The 14,603-nt window shown below is 36.5% G+C and overlaps 1 protein-coding gene across 9 annotated transcripts in view; it reads right to left on the bottom strand.

Moving 5' to 3' along the window:
* Nucleotides 1-14,603, bottom strand: part of ARL15 (ADP ribosylation factor like GTPase 15) — a 281,674-nt gene that overhangs the window by 154,448 nt on the left and 112,623 nt on the right. For all 9 annotated transcript variants that reach the window (XM_054002684.1, XM_054002683.1, XM_054002681.1 and 6 more), the window contains 2 exons: nucleotides 12,051-12,195; nucleotides 9,169-9,228 (listed from right to left, as the gene is read on the bottom strand). In XM_054002684.1, coding sequence (XP_053858659.1) covers nucleotides 9,169-9,228; nucleotides 12,051-12,195 — 205 coding nt within the window. The remainder of the gene's footprint in view (nucleotides 1-9,168; nucleotides 9,229-12,050; nucleotides 12,196-14,603) is intronic.

The raw sequence follows: 14,603 nt of genomic DNA, 5'->3' as shown, positions 1-14,603 counted from the left end.
TACCTTAGGCTGCCATTTTAAACCATTTTTCTGGCAAATGCACTAGAAAAATAATTATTGGCATCAATAAGCTATCAGCAGCTGGAAGTCACAATTTCTACAAGACAAATAACCTGATATTCTTTTGCCTCAACTCTTCATATCCAGAGAACAGCATCTGCTCTCAGCTTCTTTCCTCAGAGCAGTGGAGTGGAGTTATCCTGGGAAGGAAATACTTGCCTATGAATAGTGTTTCAGCCATTCACATTTTGTGGCATGACAAATTCAGCCTTAGAAAGCAAGCAGTTCTTTTTACTGCTGTTCAGCAAAACTATCTTATTTATTAAATTTTTCATCTATTCCAAAGACAGGTTTCAAAGACAGGAAGATTCAAAGTCTGAGGTCTTTGGAAATCCAGAACATATAACATATGATTTGTTTCCCTCAGCAATGAAGGAATTTACAGGAATGGGTTGAGTCCTGTGACGTGACTGAAATATGCAATTTACAAATAAACTAGGGGGGGAAACCCACCAAAATCCAAACTAGAACACAAATCACACCACTTATTCTAAAAGAAAAAATGCTATTCAATCAAATGTAGGCTTGAATTAATTTATAACAGAGAAAAAACCAAACCTCTCTTTACATAAAAATGACAGAATGCTGTAATTAAAAACCCCAACCATTTAGCATTACTACAGGACAGGTTTACTCAACTAACTGTAATTTTAAAGACCTTCTCTTTAATATTTTTAAATATCAAATAACTATTTTTCTTTATCATCAGTCAAAGGAATAGTGTGCCCATACTAACACTGTTCATTATTTGTATCAGTGTTAACAGTACCCCTTGGGAGCTGGGAGGAAGATTTTGAGTTATATGCCGTTTAACATGCACCTGAACCAGTACACACAAGTACAAGTACACACTCCTGTAAATATTATGCAAAACACAGAGCTGCAAATCTACCTTTCAGCTATGAATACTTCTATTTACAACTTCACTCAGTGGTGGTTTGAGGCTACCTTCAATTCCCTCCTTTTCAGTACTTTTAGAACTTTCAGAACATAGCGTTACAGAAGAAATTCACTGAAAGAAATTTGCATGTGTCAAATTTGTTACTTGTCAGACTTGCAGCAACTCTGCATCAAGAGCACAATGAATGTCACAGAGTCCTTGCTTCAACACAGTCTAGTCTGCAAATTAAAGCTCTTGTTAACCTCAAAATACATCACAGGTCTGGAGAAGTTATAGTCTCAAATAGAGGGAATTTTTTTTCCCTTCCCATCAAAAACAGTTAATTAGGGTACATGAAAGAACATAGGCTGCAAACAGCTTTTCTACCACTTCAAGTATCTCATCCACTCACCTACATACTCTGAAGGTTTTATAGTTAATTAAAATATTACATAGATCATTCCTCTACTGATATTAAACAGAACATTTCTAAAAAGCATAAAGGTGAAAAAATGCCAAAGACTCTATCACAAAATCTTTTTGTGTGCAATACTGGCCATGGGTGGGGGAGTAAGAAAGAAGGGAAGGGAAAAACAAATCTCTTATCCATTCTTGCAAAAGAAGGTTTTTCCCAAGAAAACCTTTGGAAGATACATGTTTCTAAATCTATGTAGGATTTATACCTTCACTACACATCATATCCTCACAAGTAAAACTGATGTATTTTCCTGAGAAGTCAATAACATGCCTGAAACCTTAGAAATCTTAGCACGTTCAAGAGATGTGGCCGCTCCTTATCTATCTTGGGCAGGTTTCCCAGTATTGCACCCTTGAATAAATCCTGTATACAGTAGGGGTTTTTTTGTTGTTTGTTTGTTTGTTTTTAATGTGCTGGCTCCTTTTTATGAGCTTTTTATGGAATTTGTCCCATCTGAAAGAGACATCCACAAAGAGATACAAACGTTTTCACTGGTATAATGTCAGTCATCATTCTATGGCTACTTTGTGTGGGTACTGCAACAACACAGATGTTAAACCAAAACCTTCTCTGTTTTCTAAAGTCCCAGGACTTCTGCTTCCTAGGGTCTAAGACCAAGTGATCACAGACTACTTTCTCTAGGTTTTCAGGCAGTGTACTCCTGTAATGCACAAAACAAGGCAGCGGGAAATTGGCACTTTTTCCCCAGAAAGAGGAATATTTTGAGATTGCCAAATCAGCTATATTCACTGCAGCAATTCAGATATGGTATGAAAAAACAGCATAGAAGGTAAAAAAGGAAAAAGAGAAAATGATTAGGAAAAAATTTTCTGCCTTTGCATTCAAAACATACAAAATCAGAAATGCATATAAGTTTATGGTACTTCATTTTATTTTTCTTATCAAACCAAAGTTTATGGAAACCATCTCTGTAGCATCTTATCTGCCTTCCAGGCTTTCCCAGTAAGATGAATCTGAAAGTCACGCCTTCAGTATTTTCCTTATTAGCTAACTTAAGTGTTGTTTCCAAATTTGAATCTTCACTTTACTCTGATATTTAAATCTGGTGGAACAACATTCAGGTTTCAAGCTCTTGGAAGTTTTAAAAACATTATATTTATACCTGCCTGCAGAAAGTCAGTTTGATCTACTTCATTGTGTGTATTATACTACCATGTCAAAAAAAAAAAAAACTTGCAATTTGGAACTAGTATCTCCTGTTCTAGTCAAGAACATAAAATTCATTATAAAGTTCATTAAAAACTTTACAAATTAATTTAAAAGAAAGAGAAGGATATGTGTACCCTGCAATATGCTTTAATGTCTATTTAAGCCCAATATCTAAAGATTTAATAGTTTGCAGCAGGTGGCACAGATAGCCACTTTTCATGCCTTCTTTTTCTTTTTTTTAATGAGTTTAGGGTTGTTTGCTTTTTAAATTCACAAACACACAGTATGCCCTCCAGGGCTAGCAAAGACTAGTTGGCATCAAGATAACCTGCATCTGTATCCTTCTCCCACATCTGCTAGAGAACTCTGAGACAGCCAGAGCAGAGCAGAGGCACAACTCAACAGTAAGACTGCTGTCAGCACCCAGCAAGGTTCAAATGTACCCTCCCCTGAGCTGCAGTCACAGCTTTGATAACAGTGCAGCTAACCTCAAATAAAGTTCAAAACACATCTATCTCTATGGCACTTCAAACTAATAGTCATACAAAAGAAGTGGCAAGTCTACCACAGCTGTGTATTTCTGTTTAGCCTTTTTGCAAATTGGCCCACAGACGTTCAAAGCTTTAGCTGTCTAGAATCAAAGAAAAAACTTTGGGGGATGTTCCTAAAATATTTGTATCATTTCTGATGCTTAACTAAGCTGCTACACTCTATCCTTTGATTCTGCCTGAAGAAAATGGCATTGCAAGCCCAACAGAAGGCAGAAACTTTTAAGCAAACCAAATTTTCTGCTTTTCTCTCCACAAAATATCTCACAAACAAAAACAACCAGTCCACACCCACAAAAAGCTTTACTAGGAAATTCTGTATTTTGCTTATCCTATTTACACAGTTTTGATAGACATTGCTTGCATGGTTCCTGCTTGCAGCCAGATGAACTGTATGTTGTCTTTTCACACTGTAAAAAAACCCAATTGTAGCAAAAGCACAGTATTTCCAAAGAAGAGTGGTAAGATCACTATGCTGAATAAGAGCTTCCTCAGACTCCCATTGAAGAGGTCCATGAGCAGGTATAAATGATCTTTCTTATCTATGAAATGAGGAAACTAGGTGACAGAGCCTGGGTTTAGGCACCATTTGAACAGCAGGCTGAGAATGATTGATAGCAAACAGATCTAACTTTAATGCTTTTGGAAGTGGAATGTATCCGTGCGACTCACAGTATGGACAGCTCAACAGGGTCATCTAAAAATTTCATCTGCTAAGACATTCTGTAAACTGTTTGATGCAGCTATGTCGCAGATGGCATTGCCTGTACTCCACAACCAGATTTTGTAGAGGTGTCAAGTGCCTTTTAGTCAAGTACAGTATGGAGATTTTAGTGCTTTGTGTTAGTTCATCCCTCTGTAGATGACTTAGGCTGGCATTTACTTGTGGGATCAGTTTTCTGATGACTAACTTGATGAAATGTTAGCTGTTCTATGTTGCTAGAAGGGTGTTCTGTATTCTACTTCCATAGAGCAAAGGGAGAGAAATTTCCCAAAAATATTTGAATTTTAAACTAATTAATAAAGCAACATTATTTTCTCCCATGTCCATCATTTTTTTCACCAGGTAGATACTACCTGATAACCATTGCTGTCTTCTCCAGAATTTCATATTTTCCATTCAACTTGGACTGAACAAGAGTGTGGCTTCTCCTCCTACTTTATTTTCTGCTGCTCTTTACTTCCAAATTAAGGCAAAATATGCATGCTTTGTTTAACCAAACCTATTTAAAGCTATTTTTTCTCAAGCTGTCACCTAGACAATTAATTTAGCTGGCCTAAGAATTTATGACTTTGGTAATCAAGCTTAAGAAGTAACAGCAGTGGGGAGGCAAGTTCTCATCTCTTTTCCTGGGCATGCTCAACCAACTGGAGACAAGAGCATTCCTGATATTAAACACCCCACTCTTGCTAAGCACTTAACAGATTTTTGTCTTAAATTAATTTTCCAATATGACTACACAACATGTAGTCTCTACGTTTGAGAAAAAAGCTTTAGGGTGTGTCACAAAACCTAACATAAACATATGACAATATATTTAAATAAATAAAAGAGGGAACATTATTAAATCCTATAGCATGTTGTTAGTATTTTTTATACTTTGTAAGAAGAGCTGCTCACATCCAGAATAATTCTTTTAAATTTGACGTGGCTCATTGTTTAGCAACTGATCTGTAGTTTCTAAGCCTCCATTTACAAGATACCAAACTAAACTATTAAATAACTTATTCTAAAAAGACAACTGGAAATTCTTAGTTGACTAAGATGGACCTTAAATCTTGATGTAGACCTGAATAAATATCTAAACCACAACTTTACATTCTGTTTGAAAGCATTACAAGTGCAAATGACTTAAAAAAACATGAAATAAATTGTGCTTTCAGCCACTCTATCTCCAGGCTGGAATTTGTTAGAACCAAAGAAAAAGTTTCCTATTGCCTTTACACCTCCATTATCTATCTTGAGAACCAACCTCAGCATTCAGCATCCCAAACATTTTTCAGCAAAACATTGTTAGAATCTTCTGAACAACAAACATTATCATCTGCCTTATTTTTTAGTCTTCTCCCACTCTGTGTTCATCACACACAATGTCACCCTTTGTTCCCACAACAAATTACTGCACTGTAAAAGGAAATCATCACAACTGTAGTTTCTTTCCATACCATTACTCAGCTGAGTTGCATAATAAAGGCAAATATTTCCAACTGTCCTGGTAATAGTATATTCTGAAAGAATGTGGACTAGGGCATGGCACATCTCCACAATAATTTAAATTATACATATTATCTTTTAGACTATATATATATATATAATCTTTTAGACAATACAATAATTTCATATACATATTATCTTGGGAACAAGGAAGGGATTATTGGTATAGAAAAACAGCAACTTAAGAATAGGCAGTTCAACTTGGTCAGCAAATAAAGCAAGACTTTCTTTTCAAGTAATTAAAGAAAGCCTAATGTTAGATTTGAAAGCTTTCTGTATATTCTTACTTTTTCAGGATCAAATTCTAGGGTTTTAAACAAAAGATTTACCATTTATCAATTTGGATAAACCTTTTATTTTCTTTTAGGACTGCAAGTTCTTAAGAAACAAAAACTATAAAAAAAACCAGAAATTGTGTTGAATTTTTAATATTCTAGAATCACGTACTTCAAAGAAAAACTTATGCAAAGAGAGCACAACAAATTTTATTCCCTGTCCTTACATCTTAAAGGAGGATAAAGAGATAATCAGTCCTTGAATAGATTAAAGAAGGGAGACTATGTTCTGTATATTTTGCCTGAAAATTTACAATCCCTATAGAAACAAAGAAATAAAACCTGGCTTCATTATCAGCTTTGGAGACAACCAGTACAGTATAAACTAGCACCATCTTTGACCTCAAGGAAGAATACTGCTTCAACGGAACAGAAAGCATACTACACAGTCAGCATCTGTTTCACATAAATGCTTGGCTGCTGAATAGAAGAACCTTAAGCAGTATAACTTCTGCTGTGTTTTAAATTCTGGCTGTAAATATGTTACTGTATGATGACATATGAAGATTTCTGTTACCTAAACCTAAAAAGACAAAGCAACAAAAAATTAAAACTATATAGAACATCACTCTGTAAATAACATGTAATAAAAGGCAGTGGTTGTTATGGAAAGATGCCTTCTTTCAAGTTTCCAAGATCAAATGTCTGGACAAGACCTCCACACTACAGTAAAGAGAAATTATATTACAATAGCATAACGACTGAAGGCAAAAAGACAGGAATAAGACAAAAAATCCCCAGCAATCAGGCAAAACATGGGTTTCTCTTCAACATCAGAAGCAGAAATTCCAAAACAAAATTTAACAGTGATGTCTTGGGTGACAAATGAAAAATGTTTTGGTTTATTTTCATATAGGAGTAAGAGAAAAACCATGCCTACTCCAGAAAGCTCAGGTTTTACCTTCATCAAACAGGAACACATTTCTCAGCTAAAAGGTTAAATGCTGACTAGAGAATCACAGAATGATTTAGGTTGGAAAAGACCTCTAAGATCACTGAGTACAACCTTTGACCTATCACCACCTTGTAAACTAGACCACGGCACTAAGGGCCATGTCCAGTTGTTTCTTGAACACCTCCAGGGATGGTGACTCCCTTGGCGGTCATTCCAATGTTTAACAACTGTTTTCATGAAGAAATTTTTCCTGCTGTCCAGTCTGAACCTCCGCTGGTGCAGCTTGAGGCCATGCCCTCTCATCTTGTTGCTGGTTGACAGGAAGAAGAGCGACCCCTACCTGGCCAAAATCTCCTTTCAGGCAGTTGTAGAGAGTGATAAAATCACCACTGACCTTCCTTTTCCCCAGACTAAATACTCCCTCAGCTAAGGACTTTCCTCAGCCACTCCTCATAGGACTTGGGCTCCAGACCCTTCCCCTGCCCAGCTCCTTCCCTGGACTCACTCCAGCTCCTCAGTGTCTTTCTTGCAGTGAGGGCCCAGAGCTGGACACAGCACTGGAGGTGTGGCCTCACCAGTGCCCAGCACAGGGGGACAATCCCTGCCTTGCTCCTGCTGGCCACACCATTGCTGATCCAGGCCAGGCTGCCATTGGCCTTCTTGGCCACCTGGGCACACCCTGCCTCATGTTCAGCTGCTGTCACCAGCACCCCCAGGTCCTTTCCAGCCACTCTGTCCCAGCCTGTGGCACTGCCTGGGGCTGTTGTGACCCAAGGGCAGGACCTGGCACTGGCCTTGCTGAACCTCACACCACTGGCCTCAGCCCATCGATGCAGCCTGTCCAGATCCCTCTGCAGGGCCTTCCTACTCTCCACCAGATCAACCCTTCCACCCAACTGGGCATCATCTGCAAACCAAGAATGCACTTGATCCCTTTGTCCAGACCATCAATAAAGATATTAAACAAAACTGAGACCCATCATGAGTCCTGGGGAACACCACTACTGACCACCAACTTTTGGAACAAAACAAACTTTTGGAAGCCTGCTTTTGCTCTCTTACCAGACAATGAAAAGGTAACGGAACTAGCATTTTTCTTCAATATTTCAGATAAGAGATCAGATTACATAATTTTAAAATACAAACATGCAAACACGCATAGGTCAAAGGAAAAAGGAAGTAAAACGTGCAGTAAAAAATTCTGACAATCCTTCTGTCTTTGAGAAGACATAAATGGATGAAAACAATAAATCAAGTATTCTCATCGTGAGCCAAAACTCTCCACTAAGGTAAGATTTCTCAAAACACACATATCTATATGATCAGAAAAGTTTAACCGACTTTAACAAGGAACTGCTACAGAATACACAGGTTCAATTCTTGATTAAAAAAAATCTTGATTAAAAAATACATGAATTATATATTTCATATAGCTTAGGTAGCAGAATATATAAATTAGACTGCAAATGATTGACCCTATTTTTAAAAAGAATCCAAAAAGTGACATTATGACTAAGGGCACATAATGCACATAACACACTCAAGCAGTATCTACACTATCCCTGAGGAGTGGCCCCTTAATGGAAGAAAACTTACTGGGTTGTTTTTTTTTTTAGAGAATACATGCTCAAACAGGAACATGTATGTTTAAATCCATGGACCAGTGGTAGTAAAGAGGAAATGCTAAGCTTTCCACACATGCTTATCTCAAAGCCTTCTTGGAACAAGTTCAGGTAAGACAACTACTATGCAACTAGATCTAAAGCTTTCCTCAAGAACCAAGTCAAATTCTACCCCAGATCATTCAAGAGAGGTTACAAGCTCATTGAAAAATCTAATAAATATCCTAAATATTAAGTCTACTATACTTACACAAGTAATAAAGAAGATATACAGAAATTCTAGAATATAAAAAGTATCTAAGTGGGTTTTAAATTAGTAGAACATTAGACTCCATGAGAACTCTCATCAGGTGACTGTTTTCTTGCTTCTAACAAACAACCTCACTTGAGACTCAAGAGTCAGAATTGGGAGCCAAACAGGTTGCCTATATACAGAAAAATTTTAAAAAAATCCTACAACCATAAAACAACCACTGCTCCAAAATCCAATAAATCCAACAAGAGAAAAGTTTCCAAAGAACATAACTCATTATAAGCTGGCTGCCTTTGCAACACTTTCAGTGGTGCAGTAAATATATTGGTTTTGACAAATGTTCACATAGTTACCTGAGCCAGTTCTCGTAAGTGAAAGTTTATACATACAATAAACACAAGGAACATACACTTCTTGAGCTGCCACATGAGCCATACAAAAATTACAGTCCAGTTTGTATATCTGTGTAACTTGACCACTGCAATCCAAGAAATTATATTAAGGAGATACACCACACACCTTCCACTCCTCCTGCTTTTTAGCCTTTGTTCTTTGAGGTCAGCTTTTCTCAGCTTTATCTGCTGACATTTTTAACTCCAGCTGTACTGATCTATCATTTTAAAATTTAAAATAACTAAAAATTTAAAACAACTGACAATTATGATGATATTTACACATGCATGTTTTATAAACAAAGCAATAAATGCCATACCTCCAAGTTCTTTTACGTTCAAAATTGCATTCTGGAATGGCACTGCTTTTATACTAAAACCTAAGAAGAGAAATACAGAACATTAGTACACTATTTGCTAAAGGGGCCATTTGGAATCAATTGCATTTATTCAGAAAAAAACAACTTTTTTCATCAAGAACCGGATTTTGCTTGAGAAAGTCTGTTTCAATGGGTTTTAAAAGTCAGTCATCAGGGGTGGGAAGGGGGTAAGAGGTGGAGGGGTGCCATAGAGTTGAACAAGAATAAATCAGGGTAAGCAATGCAATTTTCCTGGCACAAGTACCTGGCACACAAAATTTAGCACAGAACTTCCATCCAGACCTTCTACCAGAATATATTTCTATAAAATCATCTTTTAATGCATCTGGAGCTAAACTGGACAATCCAGACTACCACTAATATGTGGTAATCATTCTGCAAATTTTAGGAGACATTGAAAATAATGTGCAATTCAAATCACTGTATTCTTCCATTTAAACTTCATAGGTTTTGGTTGCATGGGGGTTATTAATTCTTTCAGTTATTAACTGAAAGATCCTTCTACAGACCTTAGTTGGATGTATTAAAATGGTCATAGGCACACTGGAAATATCTATGAGTCCTCTATTAGCCTGATTTTTGCTTAAAACTGAAATAAAAATAGAAAATCCAACCAAACAGAAAAAAAGAACACGACCAAAATGTAATCTTTACCCTTAATTGAAAATTCAGACAGACAAGAGAAAGGGAATGTGAAAGGCTCCCAGCCATATCAATGCATTATACACTAAATTTTGCATACATATATATAAGTGTACATAATACTTTATAAGGGAAAAATCATGTGTGTGCTTTCAGCAAAAAATATCCAGACAGACATTAAATTTATTTCCATCTAGCACAAGTAGTTTCAACATGATTACATACCTGTGATCTGAGTAAAGAGGTTTTGAGAAAATGTGCTTCACTTCACTTCACTTCATTTATTAGCTATCATGTAAGAGAAACAAGATGTTTTTTCTCCCTGGTTAGACCAATAAGATGTTACAGTACTATGGCAGATACAATAGAGGAAATTGCTAGATACAATAGAGGAAAGTACAAGAAAATCTGAAGGGAATAATTATGAAATATTTTGGGGATTGTTATCTTAAAAGAAATCCTAAACTCTTCCTAGAAAAAGGGAAAAAATGGAATGGACCTGAGTGACATTGATGAAAAAAGCAAAAATACACAGCTTGAAACCTGAGGGGGAAGTTGTCAAATTGTACTCTTGGATTCTCTACAATATTGTCTGATATGCCACATTTAAGAAGATTTATTATAAGCTGAATACTCTAGATGTGCATCATTTTGGTTTGCCTGCCTTGTATTCTCCAGAGTTGGTTTTCATTCCTCAAGTTACCTAATTATATAATAGTATTTTATTGCATCTCTCTAGAAAAACAAAAAAAAATTAATTTTTAATAAGCGGTACTTTCATTTCTTTCTCTGATAGCTCTATACTTCTATTTATATTGCTGTTACTATTTATTTCAGGGTCTAAACTGTTTAAGTATAATCAGTTTTAATCCCAGAGATAAAGCTTAAGAAAGCAATAAAATAATTTTTTAAAAAGGCTCATTACTCTACAACTTCCCTCTAACTTTTTGAGTTAGCCACCTTCTCACAGCTAACTGTCAGATTTCTCTAACATTGCCAATAACACCACTAGAGAGGCCACAGGTTAACTATTCACAGGTTAATAAAAACACTACTTTCTTGTACTTGTTTTACGTTTTACTTATATTTGTATTACATAATCTTATATTCTGTAAATTAAGAAAACATTCACTGAAAAACAGTTAGGGTTGCTTAGGTGCAGTCATGAAATTCAAGCCCATGAACCACAGCTACAGTACGAAGCCATGTTACTGTAAACACCAGGTACTTGCACAACACTTAGTATCAGTTCAATCAGCAAATCAACTTTAGTAATTGCTGCAGCCACTCAACCTGATTTCTTCAACCTCCATGATCTAATCTGCCCTCTTTCTGAACTTTCCAGCCAGGTATTCCTTCTTCTTACTTGATATGTTTGTTTCTGGTTTTTCTGATGCTGTTTTGTTCTTGGTTTGGTTTTTTTGTTGTTGCTTGAATTTGTTTTGTTGGTTTTTTTTTTCAATCAAAACATGCTTTTCAGTATTAGGTATTCTGGTTCACCATTATCAAGGTGCCTATTCAATTTTTTTGGACTTAAGATACCACTTATCTGTGGTTGTACTGTCTGTTTTTATGCATCTCTTCAGTACCACTGAAACTTTCTGTAAATTGATTCTTTGATCACAATCTGCCCTTACTACATAAACAAGCCTGTTGCTCATCTAAAAAGCTGGGATTATTACCAAAAAATCATATTTCCATTACATTTTTTTTTTGGTTGCTAGTATATACCACAAGGCAGCATGGACCAAGTATGTACAGAAATAAATCACAATTAAAGTTTCAGAGCATCACTGTCCTATTCTATTTTACAGCATATTCTCCTCCTTTCTCTCCAATATATAGTGAGACTGTTTAAAAATCAAAAGTAAAAATGAGAAGAAAGAAACATTTTAATGTGCACCTACAGTACTACAGTACTACTGTATATTATGGTTCTGCTTCATTACACCAGACAGTTTCGACTTTTAACATATTCCAAATTGTATGTTCTCATGGATATTCCCCAACATGTGAACAAATACTGAAAGAAAGTAGTGGTAGCTGCAAAGTGATCCATTAGGTACCTTCAACAGCAAGGTAAGTAAGCTGACGTTCTCTACAGCCTTTTTTGCTATGTGTTTCAGGAGTTATCTTTGGGCAATATTCCAGCACACCATGGAATAAAGGCAGCATCCTACCTGTGGTAGACACAATATTCTCCGGGCTTTCACTGCAGAGCTGAGACAGAAGACTTGTCTTGCCAGAACCAGTGAGGCCTATGCAAACCAAGTCATACTCAGGTCGTGGTGGTGGCGGTCCCTTGCAGCAAAGTGCTCTAAAACACTGCCAGGGTAGGGCAAAACAAAAACAAAAGAAAGAGGTTAGTTCCCTTTTTTGGCAAATTTTTATTCCTTTAACCTTCTAAGAAGGAAGTTTATAAACTTGAAGGCATTGGAGAGAAGCAAATTATTATTCCAAGTTATTATTTTGACTGTCAATAATTAATAGATTAAGACCACCTCAACTCAAATCTAGAACAATTTTATAAGAAAACAAGTATATATGTTAGCTTTTCACCTAAACATCAAAAAGCTGTGTGTCCATTTCCCAAGAAGCACAAACTGCTCACACCACAAGACAGGCTCATGCCCTATACAGCTCTGCAGTTGATTATGCATGAGTTTAATTCCTGTGCCAATTTCATGCAATGCCTGGTGTGAATATCAGAGCCAATCCTGAGCAGCTGCTGACCAGGCTCTACCTGTTGTCACAGAAAAGAATCAGAGACCTTTGCTCCAATAATATCCTTTCTGGGCTTGCTTTGTCATGCATTTCAGCGCAGAACAACAGCTTATAAATAAATAAATAAATAAATAAATAAATAAATAAATAAATCTTTCTCTACATAGATCTAGTAAAAACCAGATAGATCTCTCACTTTCCCTGGAGGAGTATAAATTAATCACAATGTAAACAAATAAAAATCTCTTATACAAAGCGTACTTCAGATTTTTGCTCACTTCTCTTAAACAGTTTTGCCAAAGTAGGCCAAGTTTCCAGAAGGCTCCTTAGGCCTTCATTAAGTTCTTCAATTCTTCAATCCCTTCAATTCTTTGTTTATATGCAATTTAGAAACTTTTTATGTAAAAATCTAAAAGCATACAATTCCAGGAAAGCTAGGAAATTAATATTTTATGTATAGAGCGTAATTACTCACTAATTTCCAAGGTAGACTTCGGCCACCTCAATATACATAGATATAAATAACTTTTTCCCCAGTTATCTGCCACCTTTATACCAAAGGACGACACCTGCTCTAATAGGGAAGGGAAAACATGTCTGTGCAATCAGCCCTTTCTCACACATACTGTTTTTACATAGCCCCAGCTCTTTATTTCCATCTTAACCACAAGTCTGTACTGCACCAATTGTGGGAAAAGAAATCCAGTCTTTACAACCTTAACCTAGTTTGTCTTGACAATTGCCCAGGTTTTCTCACTGAGGGTTACTGGAGGAGCAGAGAAACTGAACTGGTGTCAGTAAGGCTCTAATGCAAACAGTGGAGTCTGACCCTGTGAGCAAGTTGTCCAGTGAGAATGTGATTATAAAAGGACGGCTCACTCAACACAGAACTTCAGTTGGATTCTTTCAGTATAGATGGTAAGCTATTACACATGCTGCCAAAACAGTTTTCATTGCTTTGAAGAAGCAAAAGATAAATTCAGTGAAAGCTACAAAACTATTTCAGCATCTTTTAAAAGAGCGAAAGGCAACACTTTAGAAGAAGAATATGTACAATAATATTTAAGTAGAATAAAAGCAGCAGATTTTAAAAATAATAGCTTTGCTTCTATGAAGATTTGATTCAAAAATTATTTTCTTTAAGAAGGTTTGCTCTTGTATATGCCCATAGCTCAAAGGAATAAACTTGCCTACTAGCTTTATTTACTGATGTTCTATTCATTTACTAGTTTATACTCACCTCACAGGTTCTACAAAGCCCCAGCAAACATTGTACTGCGGTACTTAAGTGAGAAAGGCCAATTGAGTTCATTGAAAAAGATAAACTCCTTTAAATAGAGCTTCCACTTAATGGATATCAAGCTGAAGGCCACATAAAATCCTTCAGAGCTTGCCAGAACTCCTGAGGCTGTGTGTCAGAATTTGTCCCTGTCATCATGGCATCTTTGCAGCACTCTTGATGTGACATTGAAAAACATAAAGGAATAGACAAGCTGATGGAATTCTGTGCTTCTCTCTGTCCAGCCACTGTGCTGGTTCTTATGCAACCAAACATGACACTCAAGCTCTGACAACATCTAATAGCATATAGTTCTGTGAAAGATAATTTCTGCTCTTTGTAAAACATATATGGAGGCCCTGTGAGTGACAGGCAGGTTTGTGAAATTCAGGATCTCTCTACTGCAAACTCCTTAAGTCCAACTTAGACTGGAGAATCTTTATATGCTGCGGATGAAATACATGATCAAAAATCCAGGTCAGATTGCATCTCCAAAGTAGCACATGTAGACTCATCATCCTCTCACTTATCCTTCACTACTAAGCAGAGTTAGGCATGAAAATTTCAGACAGACCTCTAGAAGACAGGAACATGACTCCCCCAGACCACTCTTATATTTTATTTGGTATGATTCCCTTATCTTTGCTATATTCGTGACTTTGTCCTCCTGCTAGGCTAATTTCCTTCAGTAACTTGGTTTAGTCGTAATGAAAACAATTTTTTAATATTC

This window comes from Vidua macroura, chromosome Z, assembly GCF_024509145.1.
Source record: "Vidua macroura isolate BioBank_ID:100142 chromosome Z, ASM2450914v1, whole genome shotgun sequence".
Classification (NCBI taxonomy): domain Eukaryota; kingdom Metazoa; phylum Chordata; class Aves; order Passeriformes; family Viduidae; genus Vidua; species Vidua macroura.
This window is presented reverse-complemented; position numbering and strand designations above follow the sequence as displayed.